The following is a 19106-nucleotide window of genomic DNA, read 5'->3' on the forward strand; positions in this document are numbered from 1 at the left end:
TCTGCCCATGCCCTTCCTAATTATATGATCGGCATACGTCGGTGAGAAATTTTTGAGTATAACGTTGAGAGGCATATCTATTTTTTTATGAGTATGATTGTTGATGTGACTTCTCTACTTGATTGACTTACTGTAGGTCTCCATTACATTAAACCTTGAATACTGGAACAACGAAACTATTTTGAAAATAATGAAGCTTCTTGTAGCGAAATTATACAATAATCTCTGTACTGGGTACCTTAACATCCAGACGGAGATTTAAACTCAAGGCAACATGAGGTTTGTACTATTGACATACGAGTGAAGGGTTCATGCTTATTTCGTAGGCATATAGCCCGAGTAAGGAATCAACAATATTCATCTTTCTTAAATAAGTATATCACACAAGCTACCCCTAAGCACTGGTGACAACTACTCGTGCTGGACGCTTCTTCCCAGTTACGTAACAGCTCCTCGAGTCCTACTAAGAACACAAATATACACTCGCCATAAAAGCGTATGAAAGCAGCTAATCGAATTACTCTCGAGACTCAACGGTACGAAGGAGGCTCTCCAATTAGGTGACTGTAACAATCAAACAGTTTTGTCCTTGTAGCAAACACATGAAGAAAGGAATTGTGCAACACATTTTGTTTATGCACGCAGAGGTTATATTGCAAGATTATCATGTAGCAGTATAGACTCACCAAGCCAATCTAGTACGATAGTCTCCAGCTCTGTGCATGCGGGACTCGCCGCCTGAAACACATATAATTCCAATATGAAACTTCTTGCACTCTCAATTGGAAAAAATTCTAAATTACTGTAAACTAAAAGTGTGGGATTTTAGGATTTAAAGTCAAACCTAGAGATATTTAGAGATGGGCAGGTAGCTCTAGGTAGTGGAGGGTGGGCAAATAAATCGGTAGAAGGTTCGTTGAAGCAACCACCGCGGAATCAGCTGGTCACTCAGAGAGACCAGGAACTACCTAGATGAGGATGGTACGATGGTCGACGGAGAACCGAATCCTTCTCCCTAGAATACAATCCCAGCGTCTCAGCCACTGGCCTTCCATCTGCAATAACTCAGAAAAATACGTATGGTTTTCTTATATGTCCGTTTCAGTGCATCGTCAAAGTTACGAGCTGTATCGGTTTTTCCCTTGTTGTCAGCATTTTCGTGACAACTTGAGGGATTTTTAGGGGATGGTGGGCGAACACAATAGAAAAGAATTAGAACAGTGGGCCTCGCTTCTTCAAAACAGCCGTTATAAATTACGAGTCGAAACAGTAGCCGACAAATAGTAGGAGATAATAACATACTACAATGAATGAGTAGATGAGTAGGCGGTCCTACAAAACAAATTTGTAGAGGTAGCAGGGAATTGGTGTATGGATGTAGCACGAGGAGAATTTGTGTTTTCTGCATAGTATATGTAGTGACGACTGGCAGCTGAAAGCTACAGAGAATGTGTTGCCAATATTTCTTACATTACACAATCTGTAAGTAGCAAACTGTGTGTATATTTTAAAGAGTTATCATACTAACACCGTGAGAGCACCGAAAATTAATTCTGACCGAAATGGCTTTCCTTTTCAAATTATTCTTATGCTTGCGTCACTAAAGATAACTGTCACACTGAGAATTTTCCAGCACCTGTTTAGATGTTATTACGCTGTTCCCATAGTTTCTGCGAGACATCCAAGAAGAATCTTTCACTCTGCAGAGGAGTAAAATATCTGTCATGGTGGTCTGTAGTTATTTCCTTATGACTATCTGTTGATTATATCATCAGGTTCATACCGTCCAAGGTGCAGGCAATAAACTCTGATGATTCTCACTACAATATTGACAGTTTACTTTGCCAAGATGCAGTTTTATGTGCAGCTAAGAGCAGTTGAACGGAATGGACAGTGTCTTGAAAGGAGGGTATAAAATGAACATCAACAAAAGCAAAACGAGGATAATGGAATGTAGTCGAATTAAGACCGGTGATGTTGAGGGAATAAGATTAGGAAATGAGACACTTAAAATAGTAAAGGAGTTTTGCTATTTGGGGATCAAAATAACTGATGATGGTCGAAGTAGAGAGGATATAAAATGTAGACTGGCAATGGCAAGGAAAGCGTTTCTGATGAAGAGAAATTTGTTAACATCTAGTATAGATTAAAATGTCAGGAAATCGTTTCTGAAAGTATTTGTATGGAGTGTAGCCACGTATGGAAGTGAAACGTGGACGATAAATAGTTTAGACAAAAAGAAAATAAAAGCTTTTGAAATATGGTGCTCCAGAAGAATGCTGAAGATTAGGTGTGTAGATCACATAACTAATGAGGAAGTATTGAGTAGAATTGGGGAGAAGAGGAGCTTGTGCACAGCTTGACAAGAAGAAGGGATCGGTTGGCAGGACATGTTCTGAAGCATCAAGGGATCACCAATTTAGTATTGGAGGGCAGCGTGGAGGGTAAAAATCTTAGAGGGAGACCAAGAGATGAATACACTAAGCAGATTCATAAGGTTGTAGGCTGCAGTAGGTACTGGGAGATGAATAAGTTTGCACAGGATAGAGTAGCGTGGAGAGCTTCATCAAACCAGTCTCAGGACTGAAGACCACAACAACAACAAACTGCGACACATATTCACTTTGATTTTTTTTTGTGTGATTCTGTGCAGTATATATATTTTGGAGCTGAATTTACATTAGAAATTAAGAAATGTAATAGGTTTCACAGATATGATGTAATGTCACGTGCAGCTAAAGTGAAACACATGTTCGTGACGCTCTGATTTTTTTCTATGTACCTATACCATATACATAGTTTAAAGACGAATGCACTTCAGAAAGGAGAAACATAAATGGTTCAAATGGCTCTGAGCAGTATGGCACTCAACTGCTGTGGTCATCAGTCCCCTAGAACTTAGAACTAATTAAACCTAACTAACCTAAGGACATCACACACATCCATGCCCGAGGCAGGATTCGAACCTGCGACCGTAGTTAGCAGCGCGGCTCCGGACTGGAGCGCCTAGAACCGCACGACCACCGAGACCGGCAGGAGAAACATAATCGGTTACGTTATCCCATTATCATTTTCTATAAAACAATGAAACAAATCAGTACATCGCAATATTATACGTTCTGACGACGACAAATAAATATTTATATCGTCCTAGAGTATAACATACCTTACACTTCTATCCCATTACTAACCGTCAGAAGTAAAAATATAGCCGAAAACATGCATTCTCAAACAAAAGACTCTTTGTAGACCACCTCATGTTGACCTATTACGCTTTCAAGGCTCAACTGTAAGCTAAGGCAGCCGCTGTCACATACTAAAAATAGACGCTTGGTGAGTATGATGAAAAATAATGTCATCCATTTGTGACACTTTGAAGCATTGTGCAGCGTTCAATAAAAGTTACTTGGCTTTGCATAATAATGTTTAACTTACTTCAGAAATCCCCTCGTAAAACAGAAGATGTATTCTGCATACATTTAGACCGATGAGCCAAAACTTTGTGACCACGTGTTTAATAGCGTGTTGTTCCACTTTTCAAACACAGTACAACAGAGATTCCTATTGACATGGATTCTACAAGTCATCGGCAGGATTCCAGAAGTATTTGGCCCCAGATGTCTATGCACGGGCGAAGCAACTCCCACAGATTACAGGACGGTGATTTACAGGCACACAGCAGGCGCCCGATATGTGTTCCTGTGGGTACACATCAGGCACATTTGCTGACCAAGACATCAAGGTGAGCTCAGTATAACACCCTTCAAACCACTATAGCACGATTCTGACCTTGCAGCATGGACTGTTATCCTGCTGAAAGACGCCATGGCCGTACGGGGAGACTTAAGGCGTGAAGCGATGCACGTGGTCCGGCATAATGTTCACGCAGTTCACTGCTGTCATGGTGCCTTCGATCACCACCACAGATCCCATTGGAGCCCAACTCAGTGTACCCCATACCATAGTTCTGTCCTCACCAGCCTGCGTCTGTGGCGTGATGCGCGTTTCGTGCAGCCATTCGCCTCGATGACGGCGTGTAAGGACCCAGCCATCGACCTGGTATAACAAGAAATGCTGTTTATTCGACAGGCGACACGTTCCTGTTGATCCACGGTGAAAACTCAGTGATGCTGTGCCCACTGCAGTCATAACTGACGATGTCTTTTGGTCAACACAGTAACATGTACCTGATCGTGTGATGTGGAGCTCCATGTTCAACAATGATCTTTGAACGGTGTGCTGCGAAACACTTGATCCTGCACCAGCTCTGTACTCTGTGGTCAAGTCGCTGTCTGTCCTGGTTTACACAGTGGGGGATCTTCCGATCTCTACGTTTTGTGATGAGACGTGGTCGTCCAATATCATACGGCCTACCCCTTATAACACCATCCGTCAATCACTTTCCATACGTGCTCACGATAGCAGTACGCCAACAGCCGAACAGTTTCGCCTTTTCATAGATTCTCGTTTCCAGTCGCAAGGCCATAAGAAAATGCCCTTTTCCAAAACGGCTTATCTCAGGGGATTTCCGCATTTGCCGCGCGTATGTTTGCTACAATGACTGCCTATTCGTTTCTCTTCCGCCTACATTCTTTCCTTACAGCGTCATGTGCCCGCAGCACCAGCAGGAGGCATGCAACCTCGCGGTGGGCTGTGGTCATAATGATTTAACTCATCAGTGTATTTTCCTTGCAGATTTACGTTTTTGCTTTACTTAAAACTTAGCTGTATAGAATTCTGATTGGATTGGTTAGTAATATGACAACATGGAGCGGAAGACAACGATAGAGTTTCCTCAGTTCGTTTATAAATTTAGCTTTCGATCTCTCGTAACGTTTACACTAAGAGAAGATATCTTTTGGATTACTGATTGTTTGTGTGGTGTGAGTACTGTAAGACCTTCGGTACACACACCATCAGATTGTTTAACTTGTCGCTCTAACGAAGTAGGCGAGTGTCAGCAATATGTCTCGTGGTCTCATTGTGGCGTGTTTATCTTTTGCCGTTAGGTCAGACGATAGAAATGCCACTTGCACGCTTAGAGTAGCAGATTGACGTTGACCAACTTTAGACAGAACTTGATTAATTTTCACACACCTTTATTAAAATAATAAATAACATAGACATTATGTAACTTGAGTCTGGATGCTGTTAACAAGTGACAATCTGAAGTTCCTTTGGTCTTGGTACGTTAATCTTATTCTCACATATCTCTGATACTTGACAAAGTGTCTATACATTTCTCTTCATGGCTATGTACGGGAATATGATAATCTTATTAGGCGCAGACTGAAACTTGACTGTAGACTGGTACAGACAAATGCAGACTGACTAATCGGAGGCCTGTACACTCGTTATAATACCTCACGCATTCAGGTATCACTGCACGAATGTGATCCGTGAGGAGAAAAGGTTCTACGTTAGCAGCAATCTCACTGGCTGCATTACATATTAATACTCGGATCGGCGGAAGCAGCATTTGGTCCGTCTCTAAGACAGCGCCATCTCGTAGTGTGGAGACGGACGAGAGCTGCGCCTGCGCTGTTGTGATTAGCGAGGCGCGCTCTAGTGGGAAAGTTGTGTACGCGCTGACTACGCGGAACTATGTACACAACAGTTTGTTTATCAAATAGCCAGAAATCTGTAATTGAGACCCTGATCGCATGCAATAGGTCGCAGAATGACAGTTGACTGAGATGTATTTGTACAAAGGAAAGCTCTTATTTTACTTCATTTCTTGGTTTATACAATGTGTCAATTACGGGACGAATGGGAGACTTTCTCTGGTCTCAAGAACGTCGAGAGCTAGCTATGGTAGTCTTAGTGTCCACACGAGAGCTGGTTCAATTGGCAGTAGTTGACACAGAGAACGACTCCAGTTTCAGAAACGAAGACCACTTTCTGGAAAGGCGGTTGCAGTGATACTTAGGCTATAAAACACCAGTCTTGTTGACAGAAGCAGGGTGAGAGATCCATGGCAAGGAATGGAGGATGTGAAACAGTGTAACGCCCAGGCCTTTCTCTTATGTGTGATTATGATAAGTAGCACATGTGCTACAATATGCTAGTGTCCATGTGCGTTCCAAAATTATCGCGAAACAACGTCCCGACTGGTGAGACTCGTAGCAATAGCCATCCAGGTAGTATAACATTGTACATGAGCCATGTGGTAAGACAGGGACGTCCGTACCGTGATACTGTGATTGAGGTGACAAGATACGCTGATGTGCCAAGACATTATAACCACTACCCAACGCGAAGTTGAATGTGTTGGCGTTACGGGTACACGACGCGGTAAGGGAAGTACATAAGAAGAGCAGAGAGGAGTGATGAATCATTTTAGCGACGATCGGGCTGCAACCGGGAAACCCTGTGACATAAGCGACTTTGACCATCTCGGAAAGAGAAAATATCATTTGCATCACTGATTGTTTGTTTATCAAATAGGCAGAAATATGTGATTGAGACCCTGATTACATGCAATAGGCCGAAGAATGACAGTTGACTGAGATGTATTTGTACAAAGGAAAGCTCTTATTTTACGTCATAACCCATATGTGTTGTCATGTGAAAAATGGTCCGTAGGTCAATGGAAACGTTTCGCCAAGTCGAATGAATCACGTTCCTTCTTACACCAAGTTGATTGCAGCGCCCACAGATGATCGGATACTCGAAGTATGCAACGCACCGCGTAACCATGGTAGTGGAGGCAGTACTAGCTGTGGAGGACATTCACTCGCATTCGGCAGGACGATGGTTCAAACCAGCGTCTGGACATCCTGATTTAGGTTTCCGTGGTTTCCCTAAATCGCTTCATGCAAATGCTGGGACGGTTCCTTCGAAAGGGCACGGCCGACTTCCTTCCCTAATGCGATGGGACCGATGACTTCGCTGTTTGGTACCTCACTCAAATCAGCTAACCAACCAGTCTCGGAAACGGCGAAGTTCGTCGACTGTTCACGTGCTGCTGACGTGAGCATCTGTCGAACGGGGTAGGCGACAAGACGTCCCATCATAGAACGTGAACATCGGAAGCTTGCTCGCTCTGTGAAAAAAGATAGGCAGCAAGTGTGGCAGACTGGACGACAGAGTACGTTTACTGATGCAGGCGCAAGTATTTCGGAGGACACCGTTCAGCCCACATTGTCGAACGTGGGGCTCCTCAGCAGACGACCTCTGTGTGTTGTCATGTGAAAACTGGTCCGTAGGTCAACGTAAACGTTTCGCCAAGTCGAATGAATCACGCTCCTTCTTACACCAGGTCGATTGCAGTGCCCACAGATGACCAGATACTAGACGTATGCAACGCACCGCGTAACCATGGTAGTGGAGGACATTCACCCAAGCATCCATTGGATGTACTTAAGTCACCATGACAACAATGGACTTTGTGAACAGCATTTCAGAACACCTGCATCATTTCATGTTTGATGTCTTTCCCAGCAGCATGTTACAAAACCAGAATCGTGCTGCAGTGGTTCGAGGAGCACGGAAGTGCAGCTACATTGGTTTAATTTGAACCCAATAACAAGACGTATGATATGTTGGTTTCTGTTGTTGAATGTACCTGTCGCATCAACGCCCAAGGGCTTTTCCCTGGTCACTACCGCTGTGCTTCCCCACTTGTAGCCTGTAACGTTAGTTTTCTGCAACACACACCGTCAGGCGGCTTGCGGAGTATGGGTGTAGATGTAGATGTAGAAAATCCCGGGGCTGTTTATCTTGAGGCTTTCTTCCATTTTTTTGAAAGTTCTATCATGTTTGTGAATTTATACACCTTCCTCTGAATAAACGGGTGTGGTACGCCTTCTCCACAGCGAAAAACCTTAGTATTGGCAAATTTTTTATGTGGTTTGGTCCCACACTGGGCATTCTCCGCCACGGTTCATTTCTCCACTTGTGCTAAATTACAATATCATTTGCGCTCCGTGATCCTCGTATTGATGGATCGTCCAGTCATTTTATTGTGTACATAGTTCCGCGTAGTCAGCGCGTGCACAACTTTCCCACTAGAACACGCCCTGCTAAGCACAACAGCGCAGGCGCAGCTCTCGTCCGTCTCCACACTACGAGATGGCGCTGTCTTAGAGACGGATCAAATTCTGCTTCCGCCGATCCGCGTATTAATATGTAACGCAGCCAATGAGATTGCTGCTAACGTAGAACCTTTTCTCCTCGCGGATCACCTCGCGCAGTGATACATGAACGCACGAGGTATTATAACGAGTGTACAGACTTCCAATTAGTCAGTCTGCATTTGTCTGCACCAGTCCGTACCAGTCTGCATTAGTCTGTACCAGTCTATAGTCAAGTTTCAGTCTGCACCTAAGAAGATTACCATATTCCTGTACATAGCCATGAAGATAAATGTATAGACACTTTGTCAAGTATCAGAGATATGTGAGAATAAGATTAATGTACCAAGACCAAAGGAACATCAGATTGTCAATTGTAAATAGCATCCAGAATCAAGTTACGTAAGGTTTGTTATTATTTTAATAAATGTGTGTGAAAATTAATCAAGTTCTGTTTATAGTTGGTCACCATCAATCTGCTACTCTAAGCGTGCAAGTGGCATTTCTATCGTATTGACCTAACGGCGGAAGATCAACACGCCACAATAAGACTACGAGACATATTGCTGACACTCGTCTACTTCGTTAGAGCGAAAAGTCAAATAATCTGATGGTGTGTGTACTGAAGATCTTACAGACGCACACCACACATTTGTACATAGACTTTTCCACACGAGCACAGTGTGCGGCATATTTTCACTTTGGCCCGTTTTGTCCTTTGCCGATTTCAGACACTCTTCGGTCTTCTTACTGGGTTCGGATAAAGCCTGTCATTTCGCCGAGTGCAAAGTTTCGTGACCATATGCAACAGATCGAGTATCCATTGCTCCACAGAACGGATTCCAGGAGCTGCATCTCGCGTCCGTGGTGTTGCAACTCACATATTCGTCCTTTCAGCACTGCGAACCTCTTTTCTGGCTTGGATGATGATCTATCTCCAGGTGTCGGTGAGCGTTTCTAGCTTTTCCATATACACCAACCACTTATTCTGGCGTGCATCAGGAAAATCGTTAAACAAATATCGAATGAAGGTCCCGAGACAGAAGGCAACAGGCAATACGCCACCAAGTGGCCAAGAAAGGCTCAACAGTTCCGTGCTGATGGAACGTAGGGGACGTTATCCGGTGCTTGCTCCGCGGACACAAACTACCGGCTCGTGACGCGTACGTAAACACGTTGTGCCGGGTTCCTCGAGAAATCTAGCAAGGGCTACTTGAATCCATGCCACACTGTACTGTGTTCCGAAGATGGACCAGTGCAGCAGGTATTCGTAACATTTTGGCTCACCAGTGTCGGCGAACACGACTGCAAGGCGTGTCAAAATTTACGAAACTGAGTGCTTAGAAAATAAGTTGAGCGTGAGAGTTTCATGTAGTTCTCAAATTACATTTAATAATGGTAGGAAATGTAACATGGAATGATTGAAATATTGCACAGAGTGTTGCTATGAATATAATAGAAACTACTACGTATGATAGAGAAAGGCAAATGTATCAATTACAAATACAGAACTGTGGTGCAGAGACAACCGAACTGGCATTTATGAGTGAAAATTGTAATACTTCAAATTAGTTAGTGAGCTGATTAATTTGTTCCATGTTCCCTAGATCGTATTGTAAGGTACCGGTCATGGGGCTCCGGCTACGGGCTGCTGAAAATGTCAGTTAATTATGGAACTCACTCTCTGGTAACAACAATTATATCTTAGGGGAGTAAGCTATGTGTGGAGCGTCACGTCTGGGGGAGAAGCAATAATAAAGTACTTAATTCAACCTTTTGCCTCTGGCGTCGGAACATGTGAACCGTTAAGTGATAATTTGATAATGCTTTTACATAATCTTCGTACAGAATCACGAATAACACAGGAAGGAGGTGGGGGGAGGGGACAGGTAAGGAGGGAAAGGACGCTCTGATTGCGCTATGAGGAGAAATGATTTAATTTTTGGCTAGGAGTGTATAATGACTTAACTAATACGTAAAAGCAACCAGGGATAGTCCAAATGTTCAGATGTGTGTCAAATCTTATGGGACTTAACTGCTAAGGTCATCAGTCCCTAAGCTTACACACTACTTAACCTAAATCATCCTAAGGGCAAACACACACACCCATGCCCGAGGGAGGACTCGAACCTCGGCTAATCCCACCCGGCAGGGATAGTCCACTCATAATGTTTTTGTTAACTACGATCAGGACCAAACAGAATTAACTGTGTCATGCTCTGTATCTCTTAGCTTTTAATGGTTCATACTGGCAAACTGGAATGGTGATTAACAGAAAGTTGGTAAATAGAAGTCGGAAATCGCTAAGAACTTCCATATTTACTTTGTAAACTCAATAAAAAACACGCCTCACTGAAAATTGAACATACATAAAGAATAAACGATATTGGGCGTCACTAATTATGATTGGAACAAATATAGCATTCATACAGGCACTGTACTGTGTATGTTAGTTGAGAGTGCCATATACAAAAATAGAGTCAGGATGATCATGTGGTAGCGCTTTGTGGCAGCACACAAAAAAATGTCAGTCATTCGTGCGTACATCCACCAGGCTAAACCCACAGAATGGCTCTTATAGAGTTGCAGAAATATGCCACACTTTCGATATGCTAGGCAGAGAGGTAAACTGTGTCGGAAAGAAAGAACCAAGATTCACCATAGGTACTGACAGCGGAAAGACTTTGAAAGTGCAGTTCTATTCATCTAGTAACATCACAGGAACTTATGGAGTGTCTGGAGAACACGTAGTTGGTCAGGAGTAAACAACAGTAAGCCAAGTTAACTACCCGTATTTGGTAAGTGAAACACATTATCCGTTTAATTGTAGTCTTAGAATGTAGCACTGTGTTTAATTGATAATAAAGCACAGGCGAACGGATCGAACAACAACGAAAAAGAGAAAACTAAATATTTCAACACAACACTGCATAAGAATTTGAGTATTACACACAAATTAAATAATTGAGCTACTCATCCATAATTTAAATTCACTCAATTTGGGCCCTAATGCTTCACACGTGGACATGAAATCAATACAGCAGGCCGTGGTGGCCGTGCGGTTCTAAGCGCTACAGTCTGGAACTGAGCGACCGCTACGGTCGCAGGTTCGAATCCTACCTCGGGCATGGATGTGTGTGATGTCCTTAGGTTAGTTAGGTTTAATTAGTTCTAAGTTCTAGGCGACTGATGACCTCAGAAGTTAAGTCACATAGTGCTCAGAGCCATTTGAACCAAATCAATACAAAACACAACATCCTAAGGCTCCTAACTCATAAAATATCAAAAATTTCGATCTTGCGTTTAGGTACAATTACTTCCTCTGGTATTATTCTAAAAAATAGTCAATTTACTTTGATAAACTTTAAGTAAAAACGTGGGTCCTTTCGTACACCACAGGCACATGGGCCATTTAGCTTCAGCACAAAGCATTATTGCGAAAATTATAAGAGCTCTTTTAACTTTTCCACAGTTAAAAACTCAACTGACATCCTAATGCTGTAAGGAAAATGGCTAATCAAAATATTAGCACTCTTGAAGAACAGTTACCCATTCCAGTACGTTTCACGGAGTGAATCGAAAACATGTTTCCTTACCTAGAGTCGGCCAGAAGAGTGCCGGTTCAAACCGTCCAAGTTCACCTACCAGCACAAAGCCGTGGAGGGAGAGGCGATGGCTCCAAAGAGGCTCGCCGCACCCTCGTCAACGCCGCGGGACAGCAGTCGAGCACTACACATGTCGGTACAGTTAACCTCTCTGTCCTTGCGCTAAAATCCCAAAGATGGAATTGGCAGGACATGCGCCCCATCACCGACGACGAAATACAGTCAATTCGTTCTATCATTCATTCAGGTTCATTCATAGGAGTGTGAGAGACAGGAATAATACTGATACTGGAATGAGATTTTCACTCTGCAGCGGAGTGTGCGCTGATATGAAACTTCCTGGCAGATTAAAACTGCGTGCCAGACCGAGACTCGAACTCGAGACCTTTGCCAAACTTTACAGAAGCTCTCCTGTGAACCTTGCGGAACTAGAACTCCTGAAAGAAAGGAGTTTGGAAGGTAGGAGACGAGGTACTGGCAGAAGTAAAGCTGTGAGGACAGGGCGTGAGTCGTGCCCGCGAAAGGCAAAGGTCCCGAGTTCGAGTCTCGGTCCGGCACACAATTTTAATCTGCCAGGAAGTTTAATACAGATACTATTTGGAGAGAAGTAAACAAAAAATAAAAATAAAAATAAAAACAAAGGGCCTTCCCCTTCCTCTAATTCAGCTACTATCACAAACATAAAGGTAAGCTTAATTATTATGAAAACGATCTAATGGATCCTTTTCAATACTCACAACAAACGCTAGGAAGTGGAAAGTGTCAGTTGATCGAAAGGTTGCAGAGAACATCAGCAAATTTATCTCTGGTCTCATAACAGTAACAAACAGGAACACAAAACCAGGTGGACACATATTTTCACATGGAATATACGTCATGAAAACAGAGAGTGACATGAAACTCGCCTTACCCAGGAGAAGCCGATGCATCCGATGGCGTCACCCAGCATGTCCCCCAGGATGGACGGGTACGAGTTGCCGGATGGGAAGTACGCGTGGAACCTGGGGTGCTGCCAGTGCGTCACCTGCCAACACACGACACCACCACTCAAGTCTACACCAACCGTCTGTCAGGGACTTCTGAACCGCAGCTTCCAGTCTAAGTCATTTTATACGCCGCTCTAACTGCAAAGGAAGAACTAAGACGAAGACAGTTAAGGTTATGGTGGTGAAAAACAAACAAGCAAACACCTACTTGCAGATCCAGCGGTACCGATCGGCCGCCGTGTCATCCTGAGCCCTTAGGCGCCTCTACCTGCGGATACGGAGGGATTCCCTCGGCCGTTGTCTGTTTTCGTGACCGGTGTCGCTGCTTCTCAATCAAATATCACCTCAATTGGCCTCACAAGGGCTGAGTGTACCCTGCTTCGCAACGGTGACCTATCCAAGTGCGAGCCAAGCCCGACGGACTTAACGGCGGTGATCTGACAGGAATCGGTATTACCACTGGGGCGAGGGCGTTGGCACGTTAAAGAAAAGCCGAAAGAAAGTAACAGCCTAGAATCTAATTCAAAAAGAAAACCGCAAAATCAATTACGACAGCAAAAAAAATCACGACTCGCCATAGTCATGGCGTTGCTATTTACATGTTGGTTATCTTGGAGAGTGTCTGTGACGTCTTTCCAGTGATTACGAAATCGAACTAAGTTTACACAGAACTTGGCAGTACGAACTCACTTGCACCAACTGTGGCCTGGATGGTTTCATTGATTCGGTTGGGAATGGTGCCGTAAATCACTTGTTGCACCTCCTGAGACAACCAGCCCACAACTATTGTAGCTGATCCTTGGTATCATGGATGCTGGCATCCAACGTAGTTGAAGTCCACATTGGACCCATACGTGTCGGGGACAAATTTAAGGATACTGCTGGCTACAGGAGTACCTCGTGTCATAGAGACATGTACCATTTGAGGACGAACATCTTTCTGTTGAAAATGGCACCGCCATATTGTCGCATGAGAGGTAACACACGAGGACAGGAGTCCGTGACATGTCGTTGAGCCGCGATAGTACCCTCTCTCAGTCAATACAAGCCGCGACCTCAAGTCATACCCGATGCTTCACAATACCATAACGCCAGGAGTAGCAATTCTGTGCTTCTCCGGAACACTGGATAAACGAGACTTCTCTCCAGGTCACCGGAATATTCACCAACGATTGTCGTGCAGGATAGTCCTGAACTGCGATTCGTTGCTGAACAATATGCGACGCCAATCATTAACAGTCCCTGTTTGCCGGTCTCAGCACCGCTCCAAATGCAGCCGTTTGTGACGTGGGGTTAACGGCAGCCTACGGAGGGGGCGGTAATTCCTTGTCCAACTGCTACTAGTCTCCGATCAATGGAGAGGGGTGACACAATATGTAATAGGGAGTCCATTAGTTGTTCTCTAATAGCAAGCACAGCTGTGAAGAAATTACGATATGGGTGGCGCACAATATGGCAAACCTCCCATACGGTGGTCAGATACTGTTGACCGGCACCTTGATGATGAGTATGCCTGCCCTTACGTTCCCATGCAGTCTGACATCGGGCCACTGTCACATCCGAATGCCCCACAAATCTGGGTATTGCATGATTCGACGAGCCGGCCAAATTTAGACTCACAATGAGATCCATTTCAAACTCTGTTAAGTGCTGATAACGCTGTCTCACTCGTGTGTGGCATCTCCGAGTCCTTTACAGTGATCACCCAACATCTCACGCTGTTCACGCCCCTTTATATACCCCTGGCGACAATACTAAACACTAAGAAAACGAATGTAATTTGGTAGCCATTCTAACTGTCACACAGAATGGCAACTCTAATTATTTACATACCCACCGATGGCGTGCACGTGTACGATGTTACACTGACAACCGAGTGTATTTTCTGGGTGCTTCACTTTTATTGTCAGGCAGTGTATATTCAGGCTGTCCCACAAATCGTATCACAGGCTACCGCTGGCTATACATGGGGCTTAGAAGATAATGTTTTTATAAGGAACCCATGTGTAGAAATGTACCGTTTAACGTAAAGTAAGTTTGAAAATCGGATTACTTTGAAATCTCCCACTTCGCCGTACGCAGTGCTGTATTGGGTGCTCTAAAGCACTGCTCGACATGGGGTTTCTGCTGCTCGTTGCACAGTATATATCAGCTATGCATGCTTTTAAACGCACTGTCCACTAACACTGGTGCGGGTCTGTTGAGTACCACAGTCTTAACCCTCCTAGTTGCCAACGTACTACCTCCCGCGGCCGTTGTTGTCGTCGGACGACAGTGGTATGTAAGGGACTGAGGAGATACCGAAGACGTTCTCGATCTACCATTAAGTATCGCACCGTATCTTCAACATTTGCACCCAAAAGGCACCTTTCGGGACATGCGTACCTTACCAAATTCTGCTGAGTTATGAGCGTGGTTTTTGTAGTTGTTATCCGGAAAGCTACAGCAACGAGTTGCAATTATTTATATAGAACATATGTTTTTCTATCGTCCAGCTGATGCCCGTAAATTATCTATGTACAAATCTAATTTCTATTAGTCTTTGTTAGTAACCTAAAAAGGGGTGAATGCAACATGCTGTACGTAATCGACTGTGTTCACATGGACGTTCTGATGATAGGGTGTTCATCGAAGGGAGGCGTTCAAAGGAACGCCCATTTTTGAGTGCACAACTCATGGTCACTTTTATACAAACTGCGGAAGTGATGAAAAGCTGCTGGTGTCACGGAGCGACAAACTTCCTCGATGAGCTCTTTGAAGCCATGTTCGGTTAGATTGCAAAGCGTATCCTTAACATTGCCGTATACAAGGCAGAGCGGAATGCACAAACAAATGAGGTTCGGTCGGCTGGTAATACTGCTGTGGAATAAAGATGGAATACATACACAACGAGTACGCTGAAATGTTGCTAATGCACGGCAAATGCCGACACGATGACACAGAAGGAGTCATACTTATGTCACGCGATACCCAGGTCGAGTGCTTCATCATCCATTACGTTGTGCACCCAGGAAAAAGGGTACTCGTTTGATCATCACATTATCACACTTAAGCGAACATTCGGCTACCAGAAGGTTCATCTCAGCAATGCCAATTATGTACATCATGTGGCATCTATGCTTAAATATTCAAAGGTTTCTAACTCACTAACTAAAATTCATAAAATTTTTGGTTTAAATAGTTTTGCACACAGATGGTTTAAATGTATCAGCCACATGACAGCAAAAATGCTCAATTTAAAACTCTCTGGTAAGTAGATAGATAAACTATCTTGGTAACTCCACAGAAAGTGTAATGCTTCTTACGTTTAGGTACCTGTATGACTATTCCTTTTACTTGTTATTTTGTAAGTTACAAAGTTATATAGCTTGTCTGAAACACCCCGCACATACACGGTAACTTCCTAGTGTAATGAAATGTAGGCTGCAGAACATACAGGTAATTCGCACACGAAAATTTCTCTTACATGTTTTGCTGACCAACGTTTTAATCAATAATTAACGTCAAAATTTATTTTTGTTTCCAGGAATTAGCATCGGAAACAGCTGTCGCCGAAAAGGCTTCCGCACACGGGTGCCGGAATCAGAGGCCGAGAGGTGACTACCTGGTTCGTACCAAGAGTACTTGGCGGATACGTGCAAAGAAAAGCAAGGCACAGTCATTCGATAACATTCAGCAAGCAGCGCTTCCTGTCAAAACCAAAGGAAATGCGGTTCTTCCAGAGTTAAGACTCTCCATCGCTTGGTTCACTGCTGGACTTTTTGTACATTTTGCATCAAACGTGATCGTTTAGACGAAAAAGGCCACTGAAAACTTTGTAATTTGATCATTTTGTGTGGGAATTAATTTTGTGTTCTTCCGACTTCTCGTCTGTGAGCTTCAGGAAACTATCAACAGCTCCTTCTTGGCAGTGAGCCATACACTCTTTCAGACGCGTCTTTAACGCCTGCACATTGTCGATGGTTTCGGCATGCACCAATGCCTTTAATTGTTCCCATAGCCAAAAAATTCAATGAAATCAAGCCCGGTGAACGGAGAGGCCATGCTCCCGGACCTCCTTGACCAGTACATCGCCTATGAAACGTTATGTTCATAAACTGTAAGTTGTGGGAGTTACGTAACAAGTGAACTACTGCCATGAACAGCTAATATAAAATCCGTGAAGTATTAACCCACGCACTGAGTGTGAATCATTAAGCCCAAAAATGTAAATGGAAATGTAATCTGACTCGCAATGATTAACGGAATACTCATACAGACACACAGTTACATAATTTTGGCGGAACTGAAGCTGGATTTGGCACCGTTATCATTTGAATATTAAGCAGCAATCCTATTATACGACCCCGTTCAAACTCAGCGAAGTGTTGATAATGGCGTATTTATCGTCTTAAAGGCATTCTTGACTAACATAGCTAGCCACGTCCAGTCTCAAAGGTGACTTTCACTCACTACCGTTGCAGCGTTATTTGAAACAAACTTGATATGCATCCTCATAGTAGCGTTACTAGCTCCGCTATCATGTGACTGGTGCGATATTGGAACACACATCATCTTTCAGATGTCGATACACCCCTGCAAACTTTCGTGTATGTTGCACAACTCCTTCCTGGTATTACGATTTTTTCCCGTCGGTGTATTTCGGCGCCTTGGAAACACTGACGAGTACTGGTCGTCCTTTTTAAATGTTGTGTGTGTTGCATTTTTACCTGATTTACGTCATTCCTCGAAGCTGTTGGGTGGAGTCGTACGCTAGAGTTTATTCTCTAGTGTCTTCCTCTTTTCACTTCATCAACATTTTTACTCTTCTCTCACTTGCTTTCTTCTGTCCTTCGAACATACCTTCGATAATTCTTAGAATTTATCTTCCTCTCGTTATATGTCCTAGCTAGTCTGCTTTTCTTTTCTAACCTGCTTTGGGAGAGTTCCATCTTCAACTACCTTTTACGTTACTTCGCTGTTCGTCACTTTTTCCGCCCAATTTACTTTCTACATTCTCCTCCAAACACACATCCCGAACTGTTGAACTTTATTTCTTTCTTCTTCCATTGGAGCTACTACAACACCAAAGATAAATCTTCACATGAAGCATTTAACCAACCTTTTCCTTAACTCCTACCCCTGTCTGATGCATGATTTGTCAGGAAAATTTTCCTTTCGTTGTTGCAATTCTGATTCAATTTTCTTGTCATTCGTCCTTTTACCAGTTAACACGGCCCCCAAGTGATTGTCATGTGTAACCTGTCCAGTCTGATTTTCTTTTCACTTTCATATCTTCCGTAATCTTGTAATCCTTATTCAGTTCTGGACAGTGTTCTTCGAAGAGGTACTGTTTTATCTCCAAGTAACGCCACATCATCAGCAAACCTAATGAAGTGCTATTCCTTCCGTCTCTATTTCTAGCGCCTTCATCACCAAGCCATCGATGTACGAGTATATGGTAAACAACGATGGATTACTTCTCTTCCGATTTCTGACTAGTCTGTCGTACCATTTCTTAGCTTCATGGTTGCCTCGTGTATAACTCGTCTTTACAGTTCATCCTCTTCAGCTTCAGAATTTCTATCGATTTGTCTCATTCCTCCCCATCAAAGTCCTTTTCCCGTTCTATGGACCACAAACTCAGTCTTTTCTGTCTTTCTATTTGTTCCAATAGTATCGCTTGCGCCTCACCCATCCATCAAACCAGATTGCTCTTCCTCTTCGCTATCTTCCATCATATGTACCAATTTGTGATTCAATTCCCTCGCCATAATTGTGACAGAAATTGAATATATACTTACAGTTCTATATTCGATGAATTTCTTGGTACCGGAATTTTCGGAAATTAGAAAATACTCGTACTTTCTGTGGTGAAGCTTAGTTGAACTGATTATCTTAGAACTACTTGCTAAATTACTGCACAGTTTACTCGCGATTACTACGCGATCAGGTGTGCGGCAGTATTCATCCGCATAGCAAAAGGGAGCTTCGCAGGCTGCTCAATTTCGATTAAATGGAAGTTGATTTTGGTGACCAATATGATCCATTCAAGGTGTCGTGCTGTAGGTTCAAAGGCATCACCCTCTCCTAAATTATAAAGGAGATACTATGATGTTGGGTACAGAAAACTTAGTACTCTACTGTTCATTGTGAAATTCAAGCATTTTTGTCTTGCTTTGAGGACCTACTGAGTTTACAAATTAATTGCAACGTTCTAGTAACGGAATAGACATATATTAATGAATTTTTCATTTGTGTGTCAACGAAAAACCAGGCATGATACATCGTTAATTAAAAATCAATATCTTACAAAGAAACGTTTTCCGATCTAGAAAGCAATTTAAATTCTTTTTTTACAAACCACTGATGGTTTTTTATTTCAATAAATCGAAAAGCATTTGCTAACATATTAATGAACTTCTATCTGAATTATCTCTGCCAAAACCCCGACACTTCTT

The 19106-nt window shown here is 43.2% G+C and overlaps 1 protein-coding gene across 3 annotated transcripts in view; it reads right to left on the minus strand.

Annotated features, from left to right (window-relative positions):
• LOC126355886 (tyrosine decarboxylase-like) overlaps window positions 1–19106 on the minus strand; it is a 519636-nt gene that overhangs the window by 277267 nt on the left and 223263 nt on the right. For all 3 annotated transcript variants that reach the window (XM_050006388.1, XM_050006390.1, XM_050006389.1), the window contains 2 exons: window positions 12591–12704; window positions 687–738 (listed from right to left, as the gene is read on the minus strand). In XM_050006388.1, coding sequence (XP_049862345.1) covers window positions 687–738; window positions 12591–12704 — 166 coding nt within the window. The remainder of the gene's footprint in view (window positions 1–686; window positions 739–12590; window positions 12705–19106) is intronic.

The sequence above is a fragment of the Schistocerca gregaria genome, chromosome 3, assembly GCF_023897955.1.
Source record: "Schistocerca gregaria isolate iqSchGreg1 chromosome 3, iqSchGreg1.2, whole genome shotgun sequence".
NCBI classification, from domain to species: domain Eukaryota; kingdom Metazoa; phylum Arthropoda; class Insecta; order Orthoptera; family Acrididae; genus Schistocerca; species Schistocerca gregaria.